Genomic DNA, 21558 nt, shown 5'->3' with positions numbered 1-21558 from the left:
TTTAAAAATATTTCCCATTCACATTTTAATCAGACTTGGGTTACACTCAGGAGTGTTGCAAGCTACCTGTAACCCACAGGTGTGTGTTTGACACCTGACTTAGAAAAGAAAAGATGTCCCAGGAATGATCCCTGGAGGGTGTGCTAGGGATGAAAATCCAGGAAAGGAGATTGGGGGCAGTGGGGAAGCAATTAGACAGGTCATTGGGGAAAAATAAGAGCAATGTCATGAGAACTAGAGAGAAAAGAATTCCATAAAGCAAATGATCAGCATTGTCAAAGGCAGTAAACAGATAGGAAAGGCTAAAAGCCCTGGTTACCCTTGTGATATATAATTCTTTAAATATCTTTATATGTGTGTATATATATATATATATATATATATACATATAAAGATATGCATACACACACACACATATATACAAACATATATATATATGTATATGTATATGTGTGTGTGTGTTTAAGGGTCATGCCTAAGTGTAAAAGCCTTCAAAAGCAACATCTTAAGGAAGAAATTGATTCTATGAAGCTGAAATGATGAGAGGATATGTTCCAAGACAACAAGTGAAAAAACCAGAAAACATAAAATGAAGTGGCCTGTATTGAAAACAAGCAAAAGCCAATTTAGCCTGATCTTAAGACTATAGGAGTAGGAATAATATCCAGTGAGTTTGGAAAGACCATGTTGTGAATGTTTTAAATAAGAAACCACTGGAATTTCCTAAAGAATGATGTCACATCTCTGTTTAAGAAAAATTAATTTTTGGCAGCAGTTTTAGGGATGGATATGAGTTGTGAGAGAGTAGGGTCACAGTCTGATTAAGAAGCTAAGCTACTTACAGTAATTGGGAAAAGAAGTGATGAGGATCAAATTAAGGTCATATCTGAGTGCATTGAGAGAAAGGGTCACATGTTAAATGTGATGGAGAGGTAGAAATGCCAAGATGTGATATCTGATTGGATACAGGGGTAAGGTCTAAGTTAACAAGAAGCATAGAAACCTTAGAGACTGGAAGGATAGTGTTGCCTTTGACAGAAATAGAGAAGTTTTGAAGAAGGGAAGTAATAGAGGGAAGTATGGGGAAGATGATGAGTTGTTTTGGCCATAGGGAACTTGAATGTCTTTGAGTCATCAATTTTGAAATGTTTGCTTAACAAATTGGTAATGCCGGACTGAAACTTGGGAGAAGTTCTGAATGTATCTGTCTTTGTAAACCTATGGGAGCTGATGGAGAAGGGGGCTGCAGAGGGAGGAAGATGAGAGTTCAGGACCTCGGGAACATCCATAGTTAGGTATGAATGAGAAGGCAGCAGTTAGAGAGTAAAAGGAAAATCAGGAGAGAGCATTCAGCAGTGTCCAGAGCAGCAGAGGTCAAGAAAGGAGGAAAGAGAAAAGATTTGGCCATTAAAACATAATTGGTGGGGCAGGTGGGTGGTGCAGCAGATAAAGCGCCCACCCTGGTTCAAATCCAGGCTTAGCACTTGATACTTGCTCTTTGTGAGATTTTGCCCAAATTACTTATCCCCATTGCTGCTGGGGCCTGCCCTCCTCCCCTCAAAAAAGATTCTTGGTAACTTTGGAGAATACAGATTCATTTGAGTGAGATTGAAGCTGGGCTACAGAGTTGAGTAGTGAGAAGGGAGGACGTGGAGGCATCTATTCTTTTTCAAGAAGTTTTGATTAAGAAATGGAGATCTAGGACAATGGATTGAGGAAATTGTAAAGTCTGTTAAAGGTCATTTTAAAGGATGAGAGCCTTGGCCATGTTTGAAGCAGTAGGGAGAGAACCCATGGATAGAGGTTGAAGATTTGAGAGCGTGTTGGGGGGGGAAGGGATTTCTAATTAGGAAAGTGGAACACTTACAGATAATGATGAGATGTAATGTATGACCAGGCAATTTGTAGTGCTGAGGTGAAGACATGTCATAGAAATTGATTAATCAAGAGGTTAGACAGTGTGAGGCTTATCTTTGTTAATACTGGAATATAGGGATATGTATAGGAGAGGCAGGAGTAGGAAAGACATAGTATGTCCATTTGGTTCAGATACATAACTTCCTCTTTAGTTCAATATCCAACTCAATTACTTCCCCACAAGTACTTGTGGGAAAATTCATACCCAAGTTTTTAAGAGTAAATTTAGGTCTCTGAGCTTCATTTCTTCCTCTTCCCCAAACAAACCTCATAGAAATTTAGGGAGACTGGCCCTACCTAAAAGCTGGAGACAGCCCTCAAAAGTAGGCTAAAAAAGTATGTTAGGTCTTTGTATGCAATAAGAGGCAAGCAATATGGGGGAACATTTAGGTAAAAAAGTAAAAACAAAAAATATCAACAAAGTCTAGTTTTAAATATGTTTAAGCACCCAGAGAGAGGCAAATTGAACCTAAAATGACATGATCTTTTTCTTCCATTTTCTCCTACTAGTTTTTGGCCTAATACATTTAACAGGATCCTTTCCAAAAAATACCTTTGTCTGTTATTTACATCTGCCTCTTATTTCAAACCTCACAATTAACTCATATGCTTCCTGTTGTTCCACTGGTCAATTTAATTTATTTTCAGTACATTTGTAAGCCTTTCAAATGCAGGAATCAAAAGCTTAAGAAAAAAAAAGTTTTAAGCCTTCACTTGACAATGGGTAGGCCGGGGCAGTGTTTAAAGGCTAAATAAAGGTACTGACTTAAAGGTGGTTTCATCTTCATTCTTTCCATTGCAACTTTATTTGCAAGATAAAACTTTTTGCTAATGTTGTATTTTACATAGTATGTCTCAGGTTCCAAACTGTTTGCCTGACATTACCTGGAATACATTCCCATTCACCCATTCCCTTGTTTGATTTTTCTTCTTCTTTCTTCGCAGGTGGCATTGGCAGGGTGGTCAATGGAGCTTTCATGGTGTTGAAAGGCCATAGGTCTATTGTCAACCAAGTCCGATTTAATCCCCATACCTACATGATCTGCTCCTCTGGTGTGGAAAAAATTATCAAGGTAGGAACTCTATCTTATTCTTGTCTTTTAGATAAAAATTACCATGGTATTATGTCTTGAGTTAGATGGAATCTGACACAACCTCAGAGGGCTCACAACCCAACTATTTAAGCAAAAGTGATCTTAGGAAAGATAGTAGAGAACAAGTGAATGATTTGGGAGAAAATGTGTTTTTCTAGCATATAGATTCACATTTTCATTCACAATCATCTTTTTAACTTCATTTTATATATCAAAATGCTTATTTTATTTGATATTTAAATTTAGAATGCAAAATAAAACAACCTTCCTCCCTCCCTCCCAAATCATATTTTAGCCTTTATATTGGTCATCAGTTAAGTGTCTTTCAGATACTGGCTCACATTATTTTTACAGTTGTCTCTTGTCCTGATTAATTTTGCCCATCAACCATCAAGGTGAAGAGGATATGTTGTCTAAGACTCAGTTTTCCATTTCCTATTGATTGCTGCCATAATTTGTGAATCCTCTAATCAAAGTACTCTGAAAACCACTGGCTAAAATACTTTGAAAAACAAAAAAATGATATACGGTTGTATTTGAGGTCATTTGATAAAACTGAAATAACTTTAATCATATATTGACTGAATTACATCTTTTTTGCCAGTGTATACTTTTATAATCTGTAAGTAAGACATCCAATCTGACATATATCCATGGTATAATGGCCCAGAGCCCATCACTCACATTCCAACTCCATTCAAGAATTTTGACTACTTTCCCCATTTGGTCTTTGCGGTTGTCAGTTTCTCATGTTGGATTCACACCTCATATTGACTGTCATCTTATCCTATTTAGGGAACATCCATATGATCATTTAGCAACTGAGAAATTCTCCTTGACCCTACAAGTCAGTAGTCAGTGGGTATGTGGGTATGGGTGTGTTGTGTGTGTAGGAGAATGTATTTGAACAGCAGGTTTCTTCAGTGCCTCCAAAGCCTTCTTTGTCCTAAAAGCAGACAACAGCTCTCAAAGGTACTATGCAAACAAGTAGAGATCATAATTCATATTTGCCCATAGCCTAACGTCCTTCAAGCTCCACCTATGACTGCTTTAGCCCTGGCCATTGCCTGAAGAATTTTTTCCCAAATAGCCTGATTTCCAGATCTGTGTTGTCAACCTCATTGATATATCTCCATGCATAGGTTTCTGACCTTGTTTATATCTGTGAAATCTAGACACTTCTTTCCTGGCTTTTTGCCATACATTTTCTGTTAGTGCTATGGCTTATCTGACATAACTAGGATTCCCTTTGTATTAAAGGGCTTTTTAAAAAATATTAATTCAGACATAACTATTAATCTTTTGGATTTAGTGAATACAGATTCCTCCTCCTCAGAATTCTTAGCAGTTTACTTGATTTTGCTCAGACAACTGAATTCTTTCATCCTTCTTTTTGAGTAATTGACTAAACTATTGGTACAGGTGTAATGTTCTTCTTTAAAATATAATGTTCTCTGAGAGCAGGTTTCTTGGGGGGCTTCTGGGAGCAGCCTTCGTTTCAGTTCAAAGTAATAATCACCTCAAATGCAGCCAAGTCCAAATCCTTTATTGTCTCTTTCCAAATCTTATCTCCTTCACTTGGGGCTCGGCTAGTTTTCTGGAGGCCTTCCAGATCTTGGTTTCAGTGTTCTTCACAGGACAGCCTGCCACCACTTCTCTGTCTTTCTTCGTTCTGCCCAACTGAATCCTGGCTTCTCAATCTCCCTAAGTGCATCCTGGTTGAGGCTCCTAGCTTATATATGTTCTCTTAAAGGTGTGAATCCTTATGAAATGGTAGTAAGTACATCTAGAGAGCTATTAAGCACCTTGCTAAACAACCATTGTGTCTATCAATTCCATTGACTTAGCACCTTGTAAGAATTCTAACATACAGGCACAAAAGAAAAAATTGTTTTATTCCAAGGAAGCTCTTCTTGGGCAATTTCTGTAGAATAGAGCTTCCTGTTTGGCCTTGTTTATATGCTGAATCCCACAGACTACTGTTGACTCAACTAAAGTCCTTAAACTTAAGATCACTATTGGGAAGCCAGTGAAGTCTTAGAAAAGGAAAAGAAGAAAATGTTTTTTGCACGGGGCCAACCGCACTGAGCTGGGGAGATCACTGCTCCAAAAATAGAACATTTAGGACTTGGCTTCCATGCCAAAGGGATTAGGGTCACCACACCAAGATATGCGAAATCTGAAATTCTGAATTTTTAAGAAACCATAGCCAGTATACCTACAAGGAAGTGAAAGGGAGGCAGCAGTTAAAACCGAGCTTAGTTTTCTCTCACGTGAGATTGCTTTGGTGGCAGTGAACTATATCTCTTCAGGAATTAGAGACAATGGAGATAATATTTAATACAGTTCTTAGCACATGCTAGGTGCTTAATAAATGAAGTAGCAGAGTAAGATGAGTCTCTGCAATGGCTAGTTGAGAGGCAGCTCTGCTCATGCTCCTTTGTAAAGGGGGATTCACTCTGGTGACTCACCCCTCAAGAATGTTGTGAATTGACTGGTGCAAGCTATTTAATTATTATTTCTAGAGGGAAACTGCCTGCATTGAGCCAAATTCCAGTCTTGCCACAGAACTACTTTTCCCCCCCACTTAGCTCCATCCACCATTCTCTTTTCCTGATCATTCCAAAGATACCTTTTTCTGCCTCAGAAGGAGAATGCCTATATTCTCAGATCTGGTTTCTGAAGGCTCAATTCCAACAGGTCTCCTTTCTCATTAGCACCACACTTCCCTCTGAAAGCTGTGTATTTTGTACTTAACAAATGCCAAGGCAACAAGGAATGGCCTGGCCTAGGAGCCAGGTAGGTTTGAGTGTTGCCTCTGACACATAGTGAGCTGTAAGACTTTGGATGAGTCACTTCTCCATTGTGAGACAATGCCCTAAAATCATCAGATGCAAAGACACTAGAGAGGGCTCACTATTCTAATGAAATCACAAATTGAGTCTTTATCCTTGTTCGTGCCTCTAACAGATTGGGAAAAGGAGATACTTTCAGATACCTTTCCTTAGATAAAGCACTGGACCCTGGACTCTGGAAGACCTGAGTTCAAAGCCAGCCTCTCCAATAGGATCTAACAGCATGACTCGTGGCAGACCACATAACCTCTGTCAGCCTATAAAATGGGGATAAGAGCGACACATCCTTTTTAGGTGGAAAGTCTTCCAAACAATTTAAGTTAGATTAGTGCTATGCTGTAAAAAATAGTCACATATATACAGATCACTGCACTTAATGATAGTTCTAATTAAGTATATGAATAAACATCCAGACCCTATTCCTGCCTATAAAGTTAAACTCTGAGAGTATTTCTTTACCCTTCTTTTCCCTCATGAACCTTATATACTGTCCGTCAATAAACATTAAATGCTTACTCTCTGGCAGACACTGTGCTAAGGGCCAGGGATACAAAAAAAAAAAAAAAAAAAAAAAGGAAAAAAAATAGTTTCTGCCTTCAAGGAGTTTGCAGTCTAAAGGAGGAGACAACACGCAAACAAATATAGACAAAGCAAGTTACATATTGAAAAACCCAGAAGGTTCTTGCATTGTAATTAAGAGGTTGGAGAAGATTGAAGGTGGGATTTTAGTTAGGACTTAAAGAAAACTAGAGAAATCAGAATGGAAGAAAGAGAGCATTCCAGGTATGGAGGACATCCAGAGAAAATAAATGCCCTGAGCCAAGAGAATGGAGTATGTGGTTCATGGAATAGCCAAGCAGCCAGTATTACTGAATCAAAAAGAGTACATGTTATGGAATAACATTTTCACACTATTCCTTCTCAAAATTCTATTTTATTTCATATTTGTGAGAAATAGCTTTTCTTTTGTTTCTGCTTATAACTTGTTAATCTTAAGGATAAAGAGGAAAACAATCCTATGTAAAATATAAGTTCCTTGAGAGCAAGAACCTTCTGGGTTTTGTCTTTGTAGCACAGTCTTTGCACATCCTAGGCCCTAAGACATTGAATATTGTCTTAAATGATAGTAGAGCAAGAGAGAATCAGTCAGAAGTCTTATTGCAAAAGACTCATTCTCATCTAACATTTTCTAATCTTTCAGATGAAACAGACTACTGGGTGGATTAGAGGGTTTCATTATTTTCCTCAATCCAAAGAATTTCCTGTTAGGGAAATTTAGGTTCTGAACATGAGAATTACTAGATCAAAAAACTAAAAGTTCTGCTAAGCAGATGGCTTAGTCTTTTCATCATTATCTATCATAATTCTCCTAACAAACTTTTAGTTTCTTATGCTTAATGCATAAATAAATCTGTGACTTCATCAATTTGAACATTTCTTGCAATGGTACAGATTGCAAACTATGCCTATCCATCCTGTGTCATGTCCTCCCGTGAGTTCAACACAAGAGATCCACCCAAGGTGATGTGTTGGAGCTGAAGCATATCAATCTTGAAATTCTTGCTTTAAACAAAGTCAAAATAAAGAAGTTGCACATAAATGGAAGAATTGTTTATAAATACTCCTTAAGGAAAAAAAAATTGAAAATGAGTTTTATCATACATCAGAGAGAAAGAGAAATATTATTTCATAGGATATTTATTTATTTATTTAGTCAGCGCTAGATGTTTGCCAAAAGACTACCATGAAAATGATTGCAATTAGTTGTTAGGGATGAAACGGCAGAGAAAAATCTGAGGAATTTGAGAAGATGCTTCATATTCAGTAAGGATATACTCTGATATTTGGTATCTTAGTTCAAGGGTGGAAAAAGGTAAGAATAGGGAAAAATCTATGAGAAATCATGGTTTGCAAGAGTGAATGTTGAAAACTATCTTTGCAAAAATTTTTAAAATAAAAAGCTATTATTAAAAAAAAAGAAAGAGTAAAGCCAGACACAGACCATACAGAAGTCTGATAGCTTTAGATCATATCTACTTTTCTTTGAGAAAAGAAGTTGATAGGGTATCATAAACAGCAAGCTTCAGATAGCATGACAAAACAAAACCAAAACCTAAAGGACCAAAAAAGATAAATTACTGATGTGAGAGCTATCCCTAAATCTCTTATCTGTGTAAGATATTATTTATCAAAGCTAATATCATAAATTATAAAAATCAAGAAGAAAGAATAATGAGAGAAAAGATATGATATGCAACTGGAACCAACTTAAATCCCAATTTGTGTACACATAAATATTTGACAATTAAAAATGGGAAATGGACATAAATTATATCAAAACCATTTTCAATAATTTTATGAAGAATTTTACCATTGTAAATTACTTGCCAAAATGAGAACAAAAGAATCATAAAATATCTTTTGTTAACAGACTTTACTTGTCTACCAAGAGAGATGGCTACCAGAACAACACTGGATTAGAATATAAACTCAGTTATAAAATCTTATGAAGGATGATGAACAATTTGACTAAAGTCATCCCATAAAGCAGCAGTAAAGAATAAAAACAGGTGTTTTTGTGGGGAAGCACTTGGCAAGATATCCAAATGGGCAAAATCATCCCAAAGGCTTTTATTATGAAATCGAAAGAAGAAAGCAAATAGAAGAAAAATGAAAATATTTGTAAAAATTATTATAACAGACTTTTTTTTCTGTCAAAAATAGTGGAACCATTATATCAGGATCCTAAACTTGATTGTATTTGTTAGACAAATAGAAATGCCTAAAAAAGTCTCACACACAAAAAAAGAGAACAAAAATAAAGCCAGATTAGACTATATGTATCTAGAGATTTGTGTTGGAGCTGACCCAAATGTTAGGGCATTGAGGGATCAACATACAAGCTATGTGGAAAAGTTAAAGAGGGAAGATATCAAAGGAATGGGAAAAGTCTCAGATATTAGTACCTTAGTACCTGTTATAATAATATTCTCTTGGTCCCTTTTTTTTTTTTTTTTTTAACTGTCAACCTCTATGTCTACTCTTCTCCCATTTATATAAAATCTTTAGAGAATCAGTGTAAAAATCAAGAGCATCCTTGATGAGAATATCATTAATTTGGAATAAGATTTTAGAAAGCAATATTTAACAGTAGACATTAACTTTACTAGTTCACAATTGATTGAAAAAAGAGAAAATATAAGATCCAACTGTGTTGTTGATTTTTAAAAATGATTCAGTAGAGTTTATATTGTACATTATAGGTTATTTTTCAATATGATGTCCCCCAAGCATATGTGAAAATATTCAAGAATTTTTTAAAGTTATAACAGAAGTAACCCTACTCAACAACCTCTGATTTATGATCAGAGAAAAAGAAAAAAAAGGTAATTTGTGCACTCACCAAAGCTGTTTGCCATTGTGATGGAAAAGATCCAATGCAGAGTCCCAGATTGAAGGAGGGATTCCTTTGGATGATAAAATTCCCTACAGATGACATTGTGCTAATGGCAACAATTCTTGGTTGTAGTATGTTCTGAAAAGAGCTGACATCACCCAGAGAAGTCTGATTGGTCCATCTACACAGGGAAGACCCACTGTTCTATTGCCTCTTTTATACTATGCATTTGGATAGACGTTCTCTAGAGCAGTCATTCTACCTATAATCCGTAAAGTAATTGTTAAAATAATTTCATAACTGTACTTCAATATAATTAACTTTCCTGATAATTCTATATATTTTTAAATTGTTAAAAATAATTTTATAACTATACTTCCATATAATTAGCTTTCCTGGTAATTCTATGTATTTTTATGCATTTAAAAACATATTTCTCGAGCAGGGGTCCATATACTTCATCAGCCTGTCAAAGGGATCCATGACACCCCAAAATTAAGAAGTCCCTGCTTGTCCATCAGTATGTATATCTGTTTCAGATAGTACATATGGCCAACAAATTGGGCATAGGATTTAACAATAGGAAAGTGGGTATTGCAGAGCTCCTTTTAATGAGCCCAAATTTCCCATGAAAGCAAAAGCAAGTATTTTTAATACCAACATTCTACTGCTGTTAACACATAGCAAAACATAACAATATAACAATTTCTGAAGATATAAAAATTAATTTCACACACAGAGGGCAATGGAAAGGCACATGGTAAGTATGATCAGGCTGCCACATATCACCAGTAAGGAATTTTTTTTTAATTAAAGCTTTTTATTTTTTAAAACATATGCATGGACAATTCTTCTGTATTAGCCCTTGCAAAATCTTGTGTTCCAATTTTCCCTCCCTTGCCCCACACCCTTCCCTAGGTGGCAAGTAATCCTATATATGATAAATCTAATGTATGCATACATATTTATACAATTACTGTGCTGCCCAAGAAAAATGAAACTAGCTTAAAAAAAAAAGCAAAATAAAATGCAAGCAAACAACAGAAAGAGTGAAAATGCTGTGTTATGAATCACACTCATTTCCCATAGTTCTCTCTCTGAGTGTAGATGAATCATCTCATTGTTGAATAGAGCCACGTCCATCGGAATTGATTATCATACAGTATTATTGTTGCAGTTTGTAATGATCTCCTGATTCTGTTCATTTCACTTAGCATCAGTTCATGTAAATCTCTCCAGGCCTCTCTGAAATCATCCTATTGATCATTTCTTACAGAACAATAATATTCCCATAACATTCATATAACATATTCAGCCATTCTCCAATTGATGGGCATCCATTCAGTTTCCAGTTTCTAGCCACTACAAAGAGAGCTGCCACAAACATTTTTGCACATGTGGGTCCCTTTCCTTTTTTTAAGATCTCTTTGGGATATAAGCCCAGTAGAAATACGCTGGATCAAAGGGTATGCCCAGTTTGATAACTTTTTGAGCATAATTCCAAATTGCTCTCCAGAATGGTTGGATGTGTTCACAGTTTCACCAACAATGTCCTAGTTTTCCCACATCTTCTAACATCTAACATTCATCATCATCTTTTTCTGTCATCTTAGCCAATCTGAGAGGTGTGTATTGGTATTACAGACTTATCTTAATTTGCATTTCTCTGATCAATAGTGATTTAGAGCACCTTTTCATATGACTAGAAATGGTTTCAATTTCTTCATCTAAAAATTTTATGTTCATATCCTTTGACCATTTATCTATTGGGAATAACTTGTATTCTTATAAATTTGAGTCAATTTTCTATATATTTTAGAAATGAGGCCTTTATCAGAATTTTTTAATGTGAAAATGTTTTCCTAGTTTATTGCTTCCTTTCTAATCTTGTCTGCATTTGTTTTGTTTGTACAGAAACTTTTTAATTTTTATAATCAAAATTATCTATTTTGTGATCAATATAGTCACAGATTCCTTCCTCCTCCACAGATCTGAGAGGTAAACTATCCTATGTTCTAATTTGTTTATAATATCATTCTTTGTGTCTAGATCATGAACCCATCTCAACCTTATCTTGGTATACAGTATTAGGTATGGGTCAATGCCTAGTTTTCTGCCATATTAGTTTCCAATTTTCCCAGCAGTTTTTTGTCAAATAGTGAATTCTTATTCCAAAAGCTGGGAACATTGGGTTTGTCAAACACTAGATTGCTATAGTTATTGACTATTTTGTCCTGTGAACCTAACCTATTCCACTGATTAACTATTCTATTTCTTAGCCAGTACCAAATGATTTTGGTGACTGTTGCTTTATAATGTAGTTTTAGATCTGGTACAGCTCAGTCACCTTCACTTGCTTTTTTTTTTTTTTTTTTCCCCCATTAATTCCCTTGAAATTCTTGACTTTTCATTCTTCCACATGAATTTTGTTGTCATTTTTTCTAAGTCAGTAAAATAGTTTCTTGGGAGTTTTATAGGTCGTATTGTCATCTTTATTATATTTGCTCAACCTATCCAAGAGCACTTGATATTTTTCCAGTTGTTTAGATCTGACTTTATTTGTGTAGAAAGTGTTTTGTACTTTTATTCATATAGTTCCTGATTTTCCCTTGGCAGATAAATTCCCAAAATTTTATATTATTGACAATTATTTTAAATGGAATTTCTCTTTGTATCTCTTGCTGTTGGATTTGTTAGTGATGTATAAAAATACTGATGATTTATGTGCATTTACTTTGTATCCTGCAACTTTGCTAAAGTTGTGGATTACTTCTAATAGTTTTTTAGTTGATTCTATAGGGTTCTCTAAGTATAGCATCATATCATTCTGCAAAGAGTGATAATTTAGTTTAATCATTACCTACTCTAATTCCTTTAATCTCATTTTCTTCTTTTATTGCCAAAGCTAGCATTTCTAATACAAAATCGAATAGTAATAGGGATAGTGGGCAACCTTGTTTCACCCCTGATCTTATTGGGAATGATTCCAATTATCCCTATTACATATGATGCTCACTGATGTTTTTAAATAGATGCTACTCATTTTAAGGAAAAGTCCATTTATTCCTATACTCTAATGTTTTTAATAGGAATGGATGTTAGATTTTATCAAATGCATTTTCTGCATCTATTGAGATAATCATATGGTTTTTATTAATTTGGTTATTGAGATAGCCAATTATGGTAAAAGTTTTCCTAATCTTGAACCAGCCCTGCATTCCTTCTATAAATCCTACTTGGTCATGGTATATTATCCTGGAGATGATTTTCCGTAATCTCTTTGCTATATTTTGTTTAAGATTTTTCCATCAATATTCATTAAGGAAATTGGTCTATACTTTTCTTACTCTGTTTTCATCCTACCTGATTTAGTTATCAGTAGCATATCTGTGTCATAAAAGGAATTTTGTAGGACTCCTTCTTTCCCTATTTTTTCAAATAGTTTGCGTAGTATTGGAGTTAATTGTTCTTTAAATGTTTGGTAGAATTCACATGTAAATCCATCTGGCTTGGATATTTTTTTCTATGGATTATTTAAGTAATTTATTTCCTCTTCTGTTAATCTGGGCAATCTATATTTTTGTAGGTATTCCTCCATTTCCCTTAGGTTAACAAGTTTATTGGCATAAAGGTGGGCAGAATAATTCACTAATTATTGCTCTAATTTACTCTTCATTGGTGGAAAGTTCTCCCTTTTCATTTTTGAGACTAACAATTTGATTTTCCTCTTTCCTTTTTCTAATCAAATTAACTAAAGTTTTATCTATTTTGTTGGGTTTTTTCCTTCATAAAACCAATTCTTATTAATTCAAGTTTTTTTACTTTCAATTTTATTTTTAGAATTTCAAGTTTGGTATTTGATTGGGGGGGTTAATTTGTTCTTTTTCTAACTTTGTTAGTTGCAAGCCCAATTCATTGATCTTCTTTCTCTATTTTATGCAAGTAAGCATCTAGAGAGATGAAATTTCCCCTTATTACCACTTTGGCTGCATCCCACAAATTTTGGTATGTTGTTTCATTGTCATTCTCTTGGATGAAATTGTTAATTGTGCCTATGATTTGCTGTTTCACCCAATTGTTCTTTAGGATAAGTTTATTTAGTTTCCAATTACTTTTTGGTCTATTTCCCCTTGGCCTTCTATTGAATGTAATTTTTATTGCATTGTGATCTAGAAAAAAATGTATTTACTATTTCTGCCTTCCTGCATTTGATTTTGAGGTCTTTATGTCCTAATATATGGTCACTATAGGTTCCATATATGTCAAGAAGAAAGTTACTCCTTTCTGTCTCCATTCAATTTTCTACAAAGATCTATCATACCTAACTTTTCCTAGTGCTCTATTTAATTACCTCCTTACTTTCTTACCTATTTATTTATCTATCTATCTATTTATGTATTTCCTGAGGCTAGGGTTAAGTGACTTGCCCAGAGTCACACAGCTAGGAAGTGTTAAGTGTCTGAGATCAGATTTGAACTCGGGTCCTCCTGAATTCAAGGCTGGTGCTCTATCCACTGTGCCACCTAGCTGCCCCCTCTTTTTATTTATTTTGTAATTCGATTTATCTGGTTCTGAGAGAGCAAGGTTGAGATCTCCTACTATTAAAGTTTTGCTATCTATTTCTTCTTGCAGCTCTCTTAAATTCTTCTTTAGGATTTAGATGCTATACCACTTAGTGCATATATTGATATTGCTTCATTATCTATGGTACCCTTTAGCAAGATATAGTTTCCTTCCTTATATATTTTAATTAGATCAGTTTTTGATCTGAGATCAGGATGGCTACCCCTGCTTTTTTTACTTCACCTGAAGCATAATAGATTCTGCTCTAGCCTTTTGCCTTTACTTTTATTGCTCTGCTTTAAATGTGTTTCTTTCAAACAACATATTGTAGGATTCTGGCTTTTAATCCAGTCTGCGTATCCACTTCTGCTTTATGGGAGAGTTCACTTCATTCACATTTACAGTTAAAACTACTAATTCTGTATTTCCCACCATTTTATTTACTCCCAAACTATACTTTTCTCTTTCCTTTTCCTCTTTTTCTCCTCCCCAGTATTTTACTTATGAGTATCACTTGCCTCAAGCAGCCCTCCCCCTTTCTTATGCTTTTTCCCTACTATTTCTATTTTCCCTTCTAATAGCCTTTCCCTTCCCTTTTCCCCTTTCCCCTCCCACTTTCCTGTAAGGTGAGAGAAGTTTCTCTGTGTAACCAAATATATCTAATATTCTCTCTGAACCAAATCTGATGAGACTAATATTCACACAATGTTCATTCCCCTCCTTTCTTTCCCTCAATTACAATAGGTTTTCTTTGCCTCTTCATGAGATGTAATTTCCCTTGTTTTGCCTCCACTTTCCCCTTTTTTCAGTACAAACCCCTTTCTACCACTAGTTTATTTTTATAACAGTAAAATCAAATTATGTATGCATTCTCTATGTATACCCATAACAGAAATACAATTCTCAAGATTTTTTTACTTTTTTTTTAATTCTCTAGAGTTCTACATTTGAAGGTCAAAATTTTTTGTTTAGCTCTGTTCTTTTCATCAGAAATAAATGGAATTCACCTATTTTGTTGAATATCCATCTTCTTCCCTGAAAAAAAAAATGCTCAGTTTAGCTGGTTAGTTTATTTTTGGCTGCATTCCAAGTTCCTTTGCCTTTCAGAATATCAGGTTCCAGCCCTTTGATTTAAGGTGGAAGCTGCAAGGTCCTAGGTAATCCTTGGTATTTGAATTGCTTTTTTTCTGATTGCTTGTTATATTTTTTCCTTGGTCCAATAATTCTGAAATTTAGTCACAATACTCCTTGGGGTTTTAATTTTGGGGGGTCTCTTTCAGGAGGTGCTTGATGAATTCTTTCAATGGTTATTTTGCCATTCTGGTTCTATGACATCAAAGGCAGTTCTCTTTGATGATTTCCTGAAAAATAGTATCTAGGTTCTTTTTTCCATCATAATTTTCAGGAAATCCAATTATCCTTAGATTGTCCCTCCTAGACCTATTTTCTGGGTCAGTTGTTTGCCCAAGTAGGTATTTTATATTTTCTTCTTTTTTTTTTTCTTTTTTTGTTTTGTTTGATTGATTCTTGATGTCTCATTGAATCATTCATTTCCATTTGCTTAGTTCTGATTTTTAGTGAATTTTTTTTTTTTTTTTTTTTTTTTTACTTCTTTTTGTATTTGTCCAATTGAATTTTTAAATGAGGTCTATGGATTTTTTTTTTCCATTTCACAAATTCTTTTTTTCAGGGAATTGTTTTCTTTTTCCATTTTGTCAAATCTATTTTTTAATGAGTTATATGCTTTTTCCATCCCCTAAGTCTCTTTTATAGTGAACTTTCTTCAGATAATTTCTGTTGCCTTTTCCAAACCCTCTTGCAAAGTTTTCATTTCCTTTCCCCATTTTTTCTTCCAGCTCTCTTTTAAGATCTTTTATAATTTCTTCTAAGAGAACCTTATGTGATGAGGGCCAATTTATATCATCCTTTGGGGCTTCATCTAAAGATGATCTGTTTTTAGTCTCCTCAGAGTTTGAAATCTATTCTAATTTTTCATCATAAAAACTATCTATGGTCAGGGTTCTTTTTGCTTTTTTTAATTTTTTTTTTTTTTAAAGTTAAGATCTGCTTTTAGGGCAAGAGAGATTGTCCAAGCTTCCTTTACAAACTGTGCTGAGTCAATGCTGACTCATTCCTGGTGCTGAGTGGGCATGGCCAAGTCCTGTGAAATTCTGGCATTTTGGGATTCACTTTTTACCTTTTGTGTTTGTGTTGGATGTCTTATAACTTCTCTGCTGATCTACTGGGTTGCATCCAGTGCTGAGTAGCCAACACTGCTATATTCCATGGAGCCCACACCACCCCAAGTCTGCGCTGCCTTCACTTGGTGTCTGCGCTTGCTTGCATTTGGCCTGTCTTTCTCTGTGCCCAATTGAAACAGATCTTTTCTGGAGGTCTTTGAAATTAGCTTCTGTTGGTAATTTGTTACACTCCCAATATTTGTGGATTCTCCAGTGAGGAATTTTTGAAAGAATAGGGTGAAAGATATATCAAGGAATGGTGAGAAATTTATTTAAACACATGTCTAGGAGGGAATAACAGATGGTCATTTAGAGATCACTCTTACAATATTAGAAGAGAATGTGGAAGACCTTAATAATTTGGGCTAAACTTTTTATATTTGTTTCTTTACATGCTTTCTTTTCTTTTGCCTAAATAAAAATGTTGTGAGCTTGCTTTCATTTAACCATTTTTTAAATGGAGCTGAGAAAAAATTCACTTTCATGAGCTGAGAAAGGAGCTTCTAGAAAGAGAACATGGAATTTAATTCTGTGCCAAAAGTTTTGTTTCCAGACAATTTTTCCTCTTATATTACCAAAGTCTACTCTGGGATGATGAAAAATTAGTTAATATTTTGAAACCACAATTTGAACTCCTTTTCAAAGCCAGTTAGACATTGTCCTTTAACCTTTATAAGCTAGAAATGGACATGTGAAAGATTGTAAAAAACATTATGGAAATAATTGTCTTTTTTTTTTTTTCCCCCTGAGGCTGGGGTTAAGTGACTTGCACAGGGTCACACAGCTAGGAAATGTTAAGTGTCTGAGACCAGATTTGAACTCAGGTCCTCCTGAATTCAAGGCTGATGCTCTATCCACTGCACCACCTAGCTGCTCCCTTAAATGAGGCTCTTAAGGCATTCTACAAAAGTAATTTAGGGCAAAATTCTCTTGTCCAGCTAATTTCATGGTAGTATTATCACCCATATCCTTTTGAGATAAATCTATAAAACTAAAAGCTGGAAAGTTAACTAAGCAAATTAAAAACTTGAAGATTAAGAAATTGAATTGAATGTTGTGGGAAGTTATTTCATAAACCTAGAACTGCAATATCTTTTGAGTGGTGATACTTTTACTTAGAGTTGCTAAAAGGACAAGAGGAAGCTAGAGCAAAATTCTATGGAGTTTTCACCCGTGGAAGCAGCGCTCTTAACATTGCTGAAAGTTAGGAAGGTTCAGGGGACTTGTATTAGAAGCTGTCTAAAGATAGTCATCTTCGTCAAGCAAGAATCATCATTGCCATGACTACATGCTAATATGTATGAGCTTATCTGGGCCACTTGGACTGGTGAATCTAATAATTCTCATTTGCAGTGACAGCTTAATTACTGTCAACTTGAATTTTTTTTGCATAACATCTGCCATGTGCAGTGTTTTTTGTATCTCCTCCCTACCAATACCACCTTCCTCTGAAGAAGCTGGCTGTTTTAAACACCTAAATGGCTTTTATTTTAAAGATATAATGTGAAACATTTTTATAGTTAAAGGTTCTGATAAAGGCTTCATTTCCAAAATATATAGAGAATTGACTCTAATTTATAAGAAATCAAACCATTCTCTAGTTGATAAATGGTCAAAAGATAATAAACAGACAGTTTTCAGATGATGAAATTGAAATTATTTTTACTCATATGAAAATCATTATTGATCAGAGAAATGTAAATTAAGACAACTCTGAGATACCACTTATACACCTCATCTTGGCTAAGATGATAGGAAAAGATAATGATGAATGTTGGAAGAGATGTGAGGAAACTGGGACACTGATGTATTGTTGATGGAGTTGTGAAAGAATCCAACCATTCTGGAGAGCAGTTTGGAATTATGCTCAAAAAATTATCAAACTGTGCATACCTTTTGATCCAGCAGTGCTACTACTGGGCTTATATCCCAAGGAAATGCTAAAAAAGGGAAAAGGACCTGTATGTGCCAAAATGTTTGTGGCCCTTTTCGTAGTGGCTAGAAACTGGAAAATGAATGGGTGCCCATCAATTGGAGAATGGTTGGGTAAATTATGGTATATGAATGTTATGGAATATTATTGTTCTGTAAGAAATGACCAACAGGAGGAATACAGAGAGGCTTGGAGAGACTTACATTAACTGATGCTGAGTGAAATGAGCAGAACCAGGAGATTATTATACACTTCAACAACAATACTATATAAGGATCAATTCTGATGGATGTGGCCATCTTCAACAATGAGAGGATCCAAATCAGTTCCAATAGATCAGTGATAAACAGAACCAGCTACACCCAGTGAAAGAACACTGGGAAATTAGCATTTGTACTCTTTCTGTTGTTGTTTGCTTGCATTTTTGTTTTTCTTTCCAGGTTATTTTTTTACCTTCTTGATTTTTCTTGTGCAACAAGATAACTGCATAAATATATATACTTATATTCTATTTAACATATACTTTAACATGTTTAACATGTATGGGACTGCCTGCCATCTAGGGGAGGGGTTGGGGGGAAGGAGAGGGAAAGATGGAACAGAAGTTTTTGTTTGTTTGTTTGTTTTTTTCTTTTTGAGGCTAGGGTTAAGTGACTTGCCCAGGATCACACAGCTAGGAAGTGTTAAGTGTCTGAGACCAGATTTGAACCTTGGGTCCTCCTGAATTCAAGGCTGGTGCTCTATCCACTGCGCCACTTAGCTGCCCCTGGAACAGAAGTTTTTCCAAGAGTCAATGTTGAAAAATTAGCCATGGGGGCAGCTTAACACTTCCTAGCTGTGTGACCCTGGGCAAGTCACTTAATCCCAGCCTCAAAAAGAGAGAAAAAAGAAAAATTAGCCATGCATATGTTTTGCCAATAAAAAGCTATAATAATTAAATATATATATATATATATATATATATATATATATATATATATATATATATATATATATATATATATATATATATATAAAACGTGGCCTAAAAGGATAGAGTCCTAATCTGAGCATCAGAAAACCTTGGTTCTTGTCGCAATTTCTGATTCTGATAGGTAGATAGCACAAACTCTAAATTCAAAGAACCTAGCTTTCAATCCATTTTCTAAGGTTAAGTCACTTACTACTGCCTTGACCTTCAGTTTCCCCATCCAAATGCCAGGGTTGGACTAGAGTTGGTGATCTCTGAAATTTCTTCCAGTTTTAGGTCTGTGATATTTGGATAAATTTATTCATAGTGTCTTGTGAGTCTCCATCTTTCTTTTTTTCTGTTTGTACAATCCCTATACCAATAAACTATCATGGATAATGCCTATAAATTTTTTTTAAATGCAAGGGAAAGGATACAGATGATGATTATTAATATTATTAATAATATTAATTAATTAATATTAATAATATTATGAGAGTTCATAATATTAACTTGAAAACTCAAACTCACCTATGTTCCTGACTGATTGGTCACATTTGGAAAATCCCACACATTGTTATCAATTTTCTTCCTGTTCCCAATAAATGAAATGTATAGGAGCTGAGCCTGCCTTTTTTTCCCATTTTTTCAAAATAATAGGGGATAGGCAGAAGACTGAAGAAAATTACCCTTTAATTTATTGATGGGGCTGAGGTGGTTTCTTTTTTGTGAGGGCTGTGACTGGCCTCGACCTAGAAGCTGGACAGAATGTTGTAGAACTTGGTTACCCTTGGTTGTTAAGCCAGTTTCCTGGGTAATGGTGCTTGCCTTTGCAAAGATGAAATTATAATGTAGGCTGTTGACTATTCTCACTAAAGCAAGTGCAAGCAATACTTATTAGTTAAAAATAGCAATACTGCAGTTGGGGAATATAAATGAACAGACTGAAATATTAACTTTCTCAGGGAGATGTGATGTGGGATAGTTCTAAAGAGAAGTTTGCTTGGTAAGATCTTGTCGCTTGATCTCAACCCTTCCTTGTCTTCTCCAGCAAATTGCCCCTACTGTTATCTCTAATTCTGTCCCTATCTCTTGGTACCTTCCTTACACCTACACACATTTTTTTATCTCCTCCATCCTTTAGAAAAACTTAATGATTCAACCATACCATCTGTCATTCTATATCTTTCCTTCCTTTCTCAACCAAATTCTTTGAGAAAGGTGCCTTTATCCCCTCTTCTCTTACCCTCTTTTTACCATTCTGCAACCTGGATTCCTATCTTGTCATTCAATTGAAACTTTCAAGTGATTTCTTAATTGGCAAATTCATGTCCTTTTCTCAGTTGTTATTCTTGACATTTATGACAGCATGTTAATTACTACCTCCAGAGTACCCTCTTCTCTAGGTTTTTGTAATACTGCTATTTTCTAGTTCTCCCACCATATGACCATTTCTCATCCAGATCTTCATCCCTGTCATGTAAACCATTTGTGTCTTCCAAGGGCCTCTGGATCTTCTTTCTTCTATATTTTCTCTTGATATTATCAGTTTCCATGGGTTCATTTATATCAATGCAGAAGCTCCCTAGTTCTGTAAGTCTAGTCCCAAGCTTTCTCTTGAACTCCAACCATCTGTCTTTTGAACATCTCAAATTAGGTAATCCCATGGACATCCCATATTGACCATGTCAAAACAGAACTCATTCTCTTTCCTCTCAAAATTTCCATTCCCTATTTCCTGATTACTTCCCTGTTATTCTTAATGGCACCAGCATCTTCCCAATAACCTAGACTTGCCTCAGTTCCACCTCTGACCCTTCACTCTCATTCATAGCGCATATATACATATCTACTTATGTATCTAAATCTATATACACATATTATATAATGCATATATCTACTTAAATACATAATCTACTTCATTGCCAGATCTTATTGATGTTATAAAGGAAGAAGCACCTCTTATTATATGTTCTCTTCTCCTCATTTGAAAAGCCATCATCCTAATTCTGACCATCAGTGCCTCTTGCCTGGACTGTTATAATAGCCTTTCAGTTGGTCTCTTAGCCTTAAGGTTTTCCCCATTCTAGTCTATTCTCTATTCATCCGCGCACATGATTTTCCTAAAGCACAGATGTTAACCATGTCACACATCCCCACTCTCATCCCTGCCAGACCCCCCCACCCCGAATAAACTCTAATGTCATCCTTTTACCTCACAGATCAAATATAAAATCTTTTGCTCCACACTTAAAGCCTTTCATAACCTGGCTGTCCTTTCTACCTTTCTAGTCTTCAAATGCTATTGCTATCTGCCTTTGCACTGTCTCTTCCTCATGTTTGAGTGCTCTCCTTCTTCTTAATATCCTTGGCTTTCTTAAAGATAACTCAAATCCTCATAGGTGTGGAAGGCCCTTTAGTTATATTTTTCTTCCTTAGACTTATGAGGGTATGTATATAGTCTTTACCCTTATCTGTATCTCTAGCACAATGCTGGGCACAGAGTAAATGCTTAATAAATGCTTATGAATTAATTTCTACATTGTCTTACCTAATTTAATTTGGGAGTTGAAAAGGTATTCAGAAATCATCTAGTTCATTCCCTTCATT

The 21558-nt window shown here is 35.1% G+C and overlaps 1 protein-coding gene across 2 annotated transcripts in view; it reads left to right on the top strand.

The window, feature by feature from the left end:
* Window positions 1–21558, top strand: part of DCAF5 (DDB1 and CUL4 associated factor 5) — a 141827-nt gene that overhangs the window by 117489 nt on the left and 2780 nt on the right. For both annotated transcript variants that reach the window (XM_074290471.1, XM_074290472.1), the window contains one exon: window positions 2863–2990. In XM_074290471.1, coding sequence (XP_074146572.1) covers window positions 2863–2990 — 128 coding nt within the window. The remainder of the gene's footprint in view (window positions 1–2862; window positions 2991–21558) is intronic.

This window comes from Sminthopsis crassicaudata, chromosome 2, assembly GCF_048593235.1.
Source record: "Sminthopsis crassicaudata isolate SCR6 chromosome 2, ASM4859323v1, whole genome shotgun sequence".
NCBI lineage: Eukaryota > Metazoa > Chordata > Mammalia > Dasyuromorphia > Dasyuridae > Sminthopsis > Sminthopsis crassicaudata.
The sequence above is the reverse complement of the archived record's forward strand: the minus strand, read 5'-3'. Positions and strand labels throughout refer to the sequence as shown.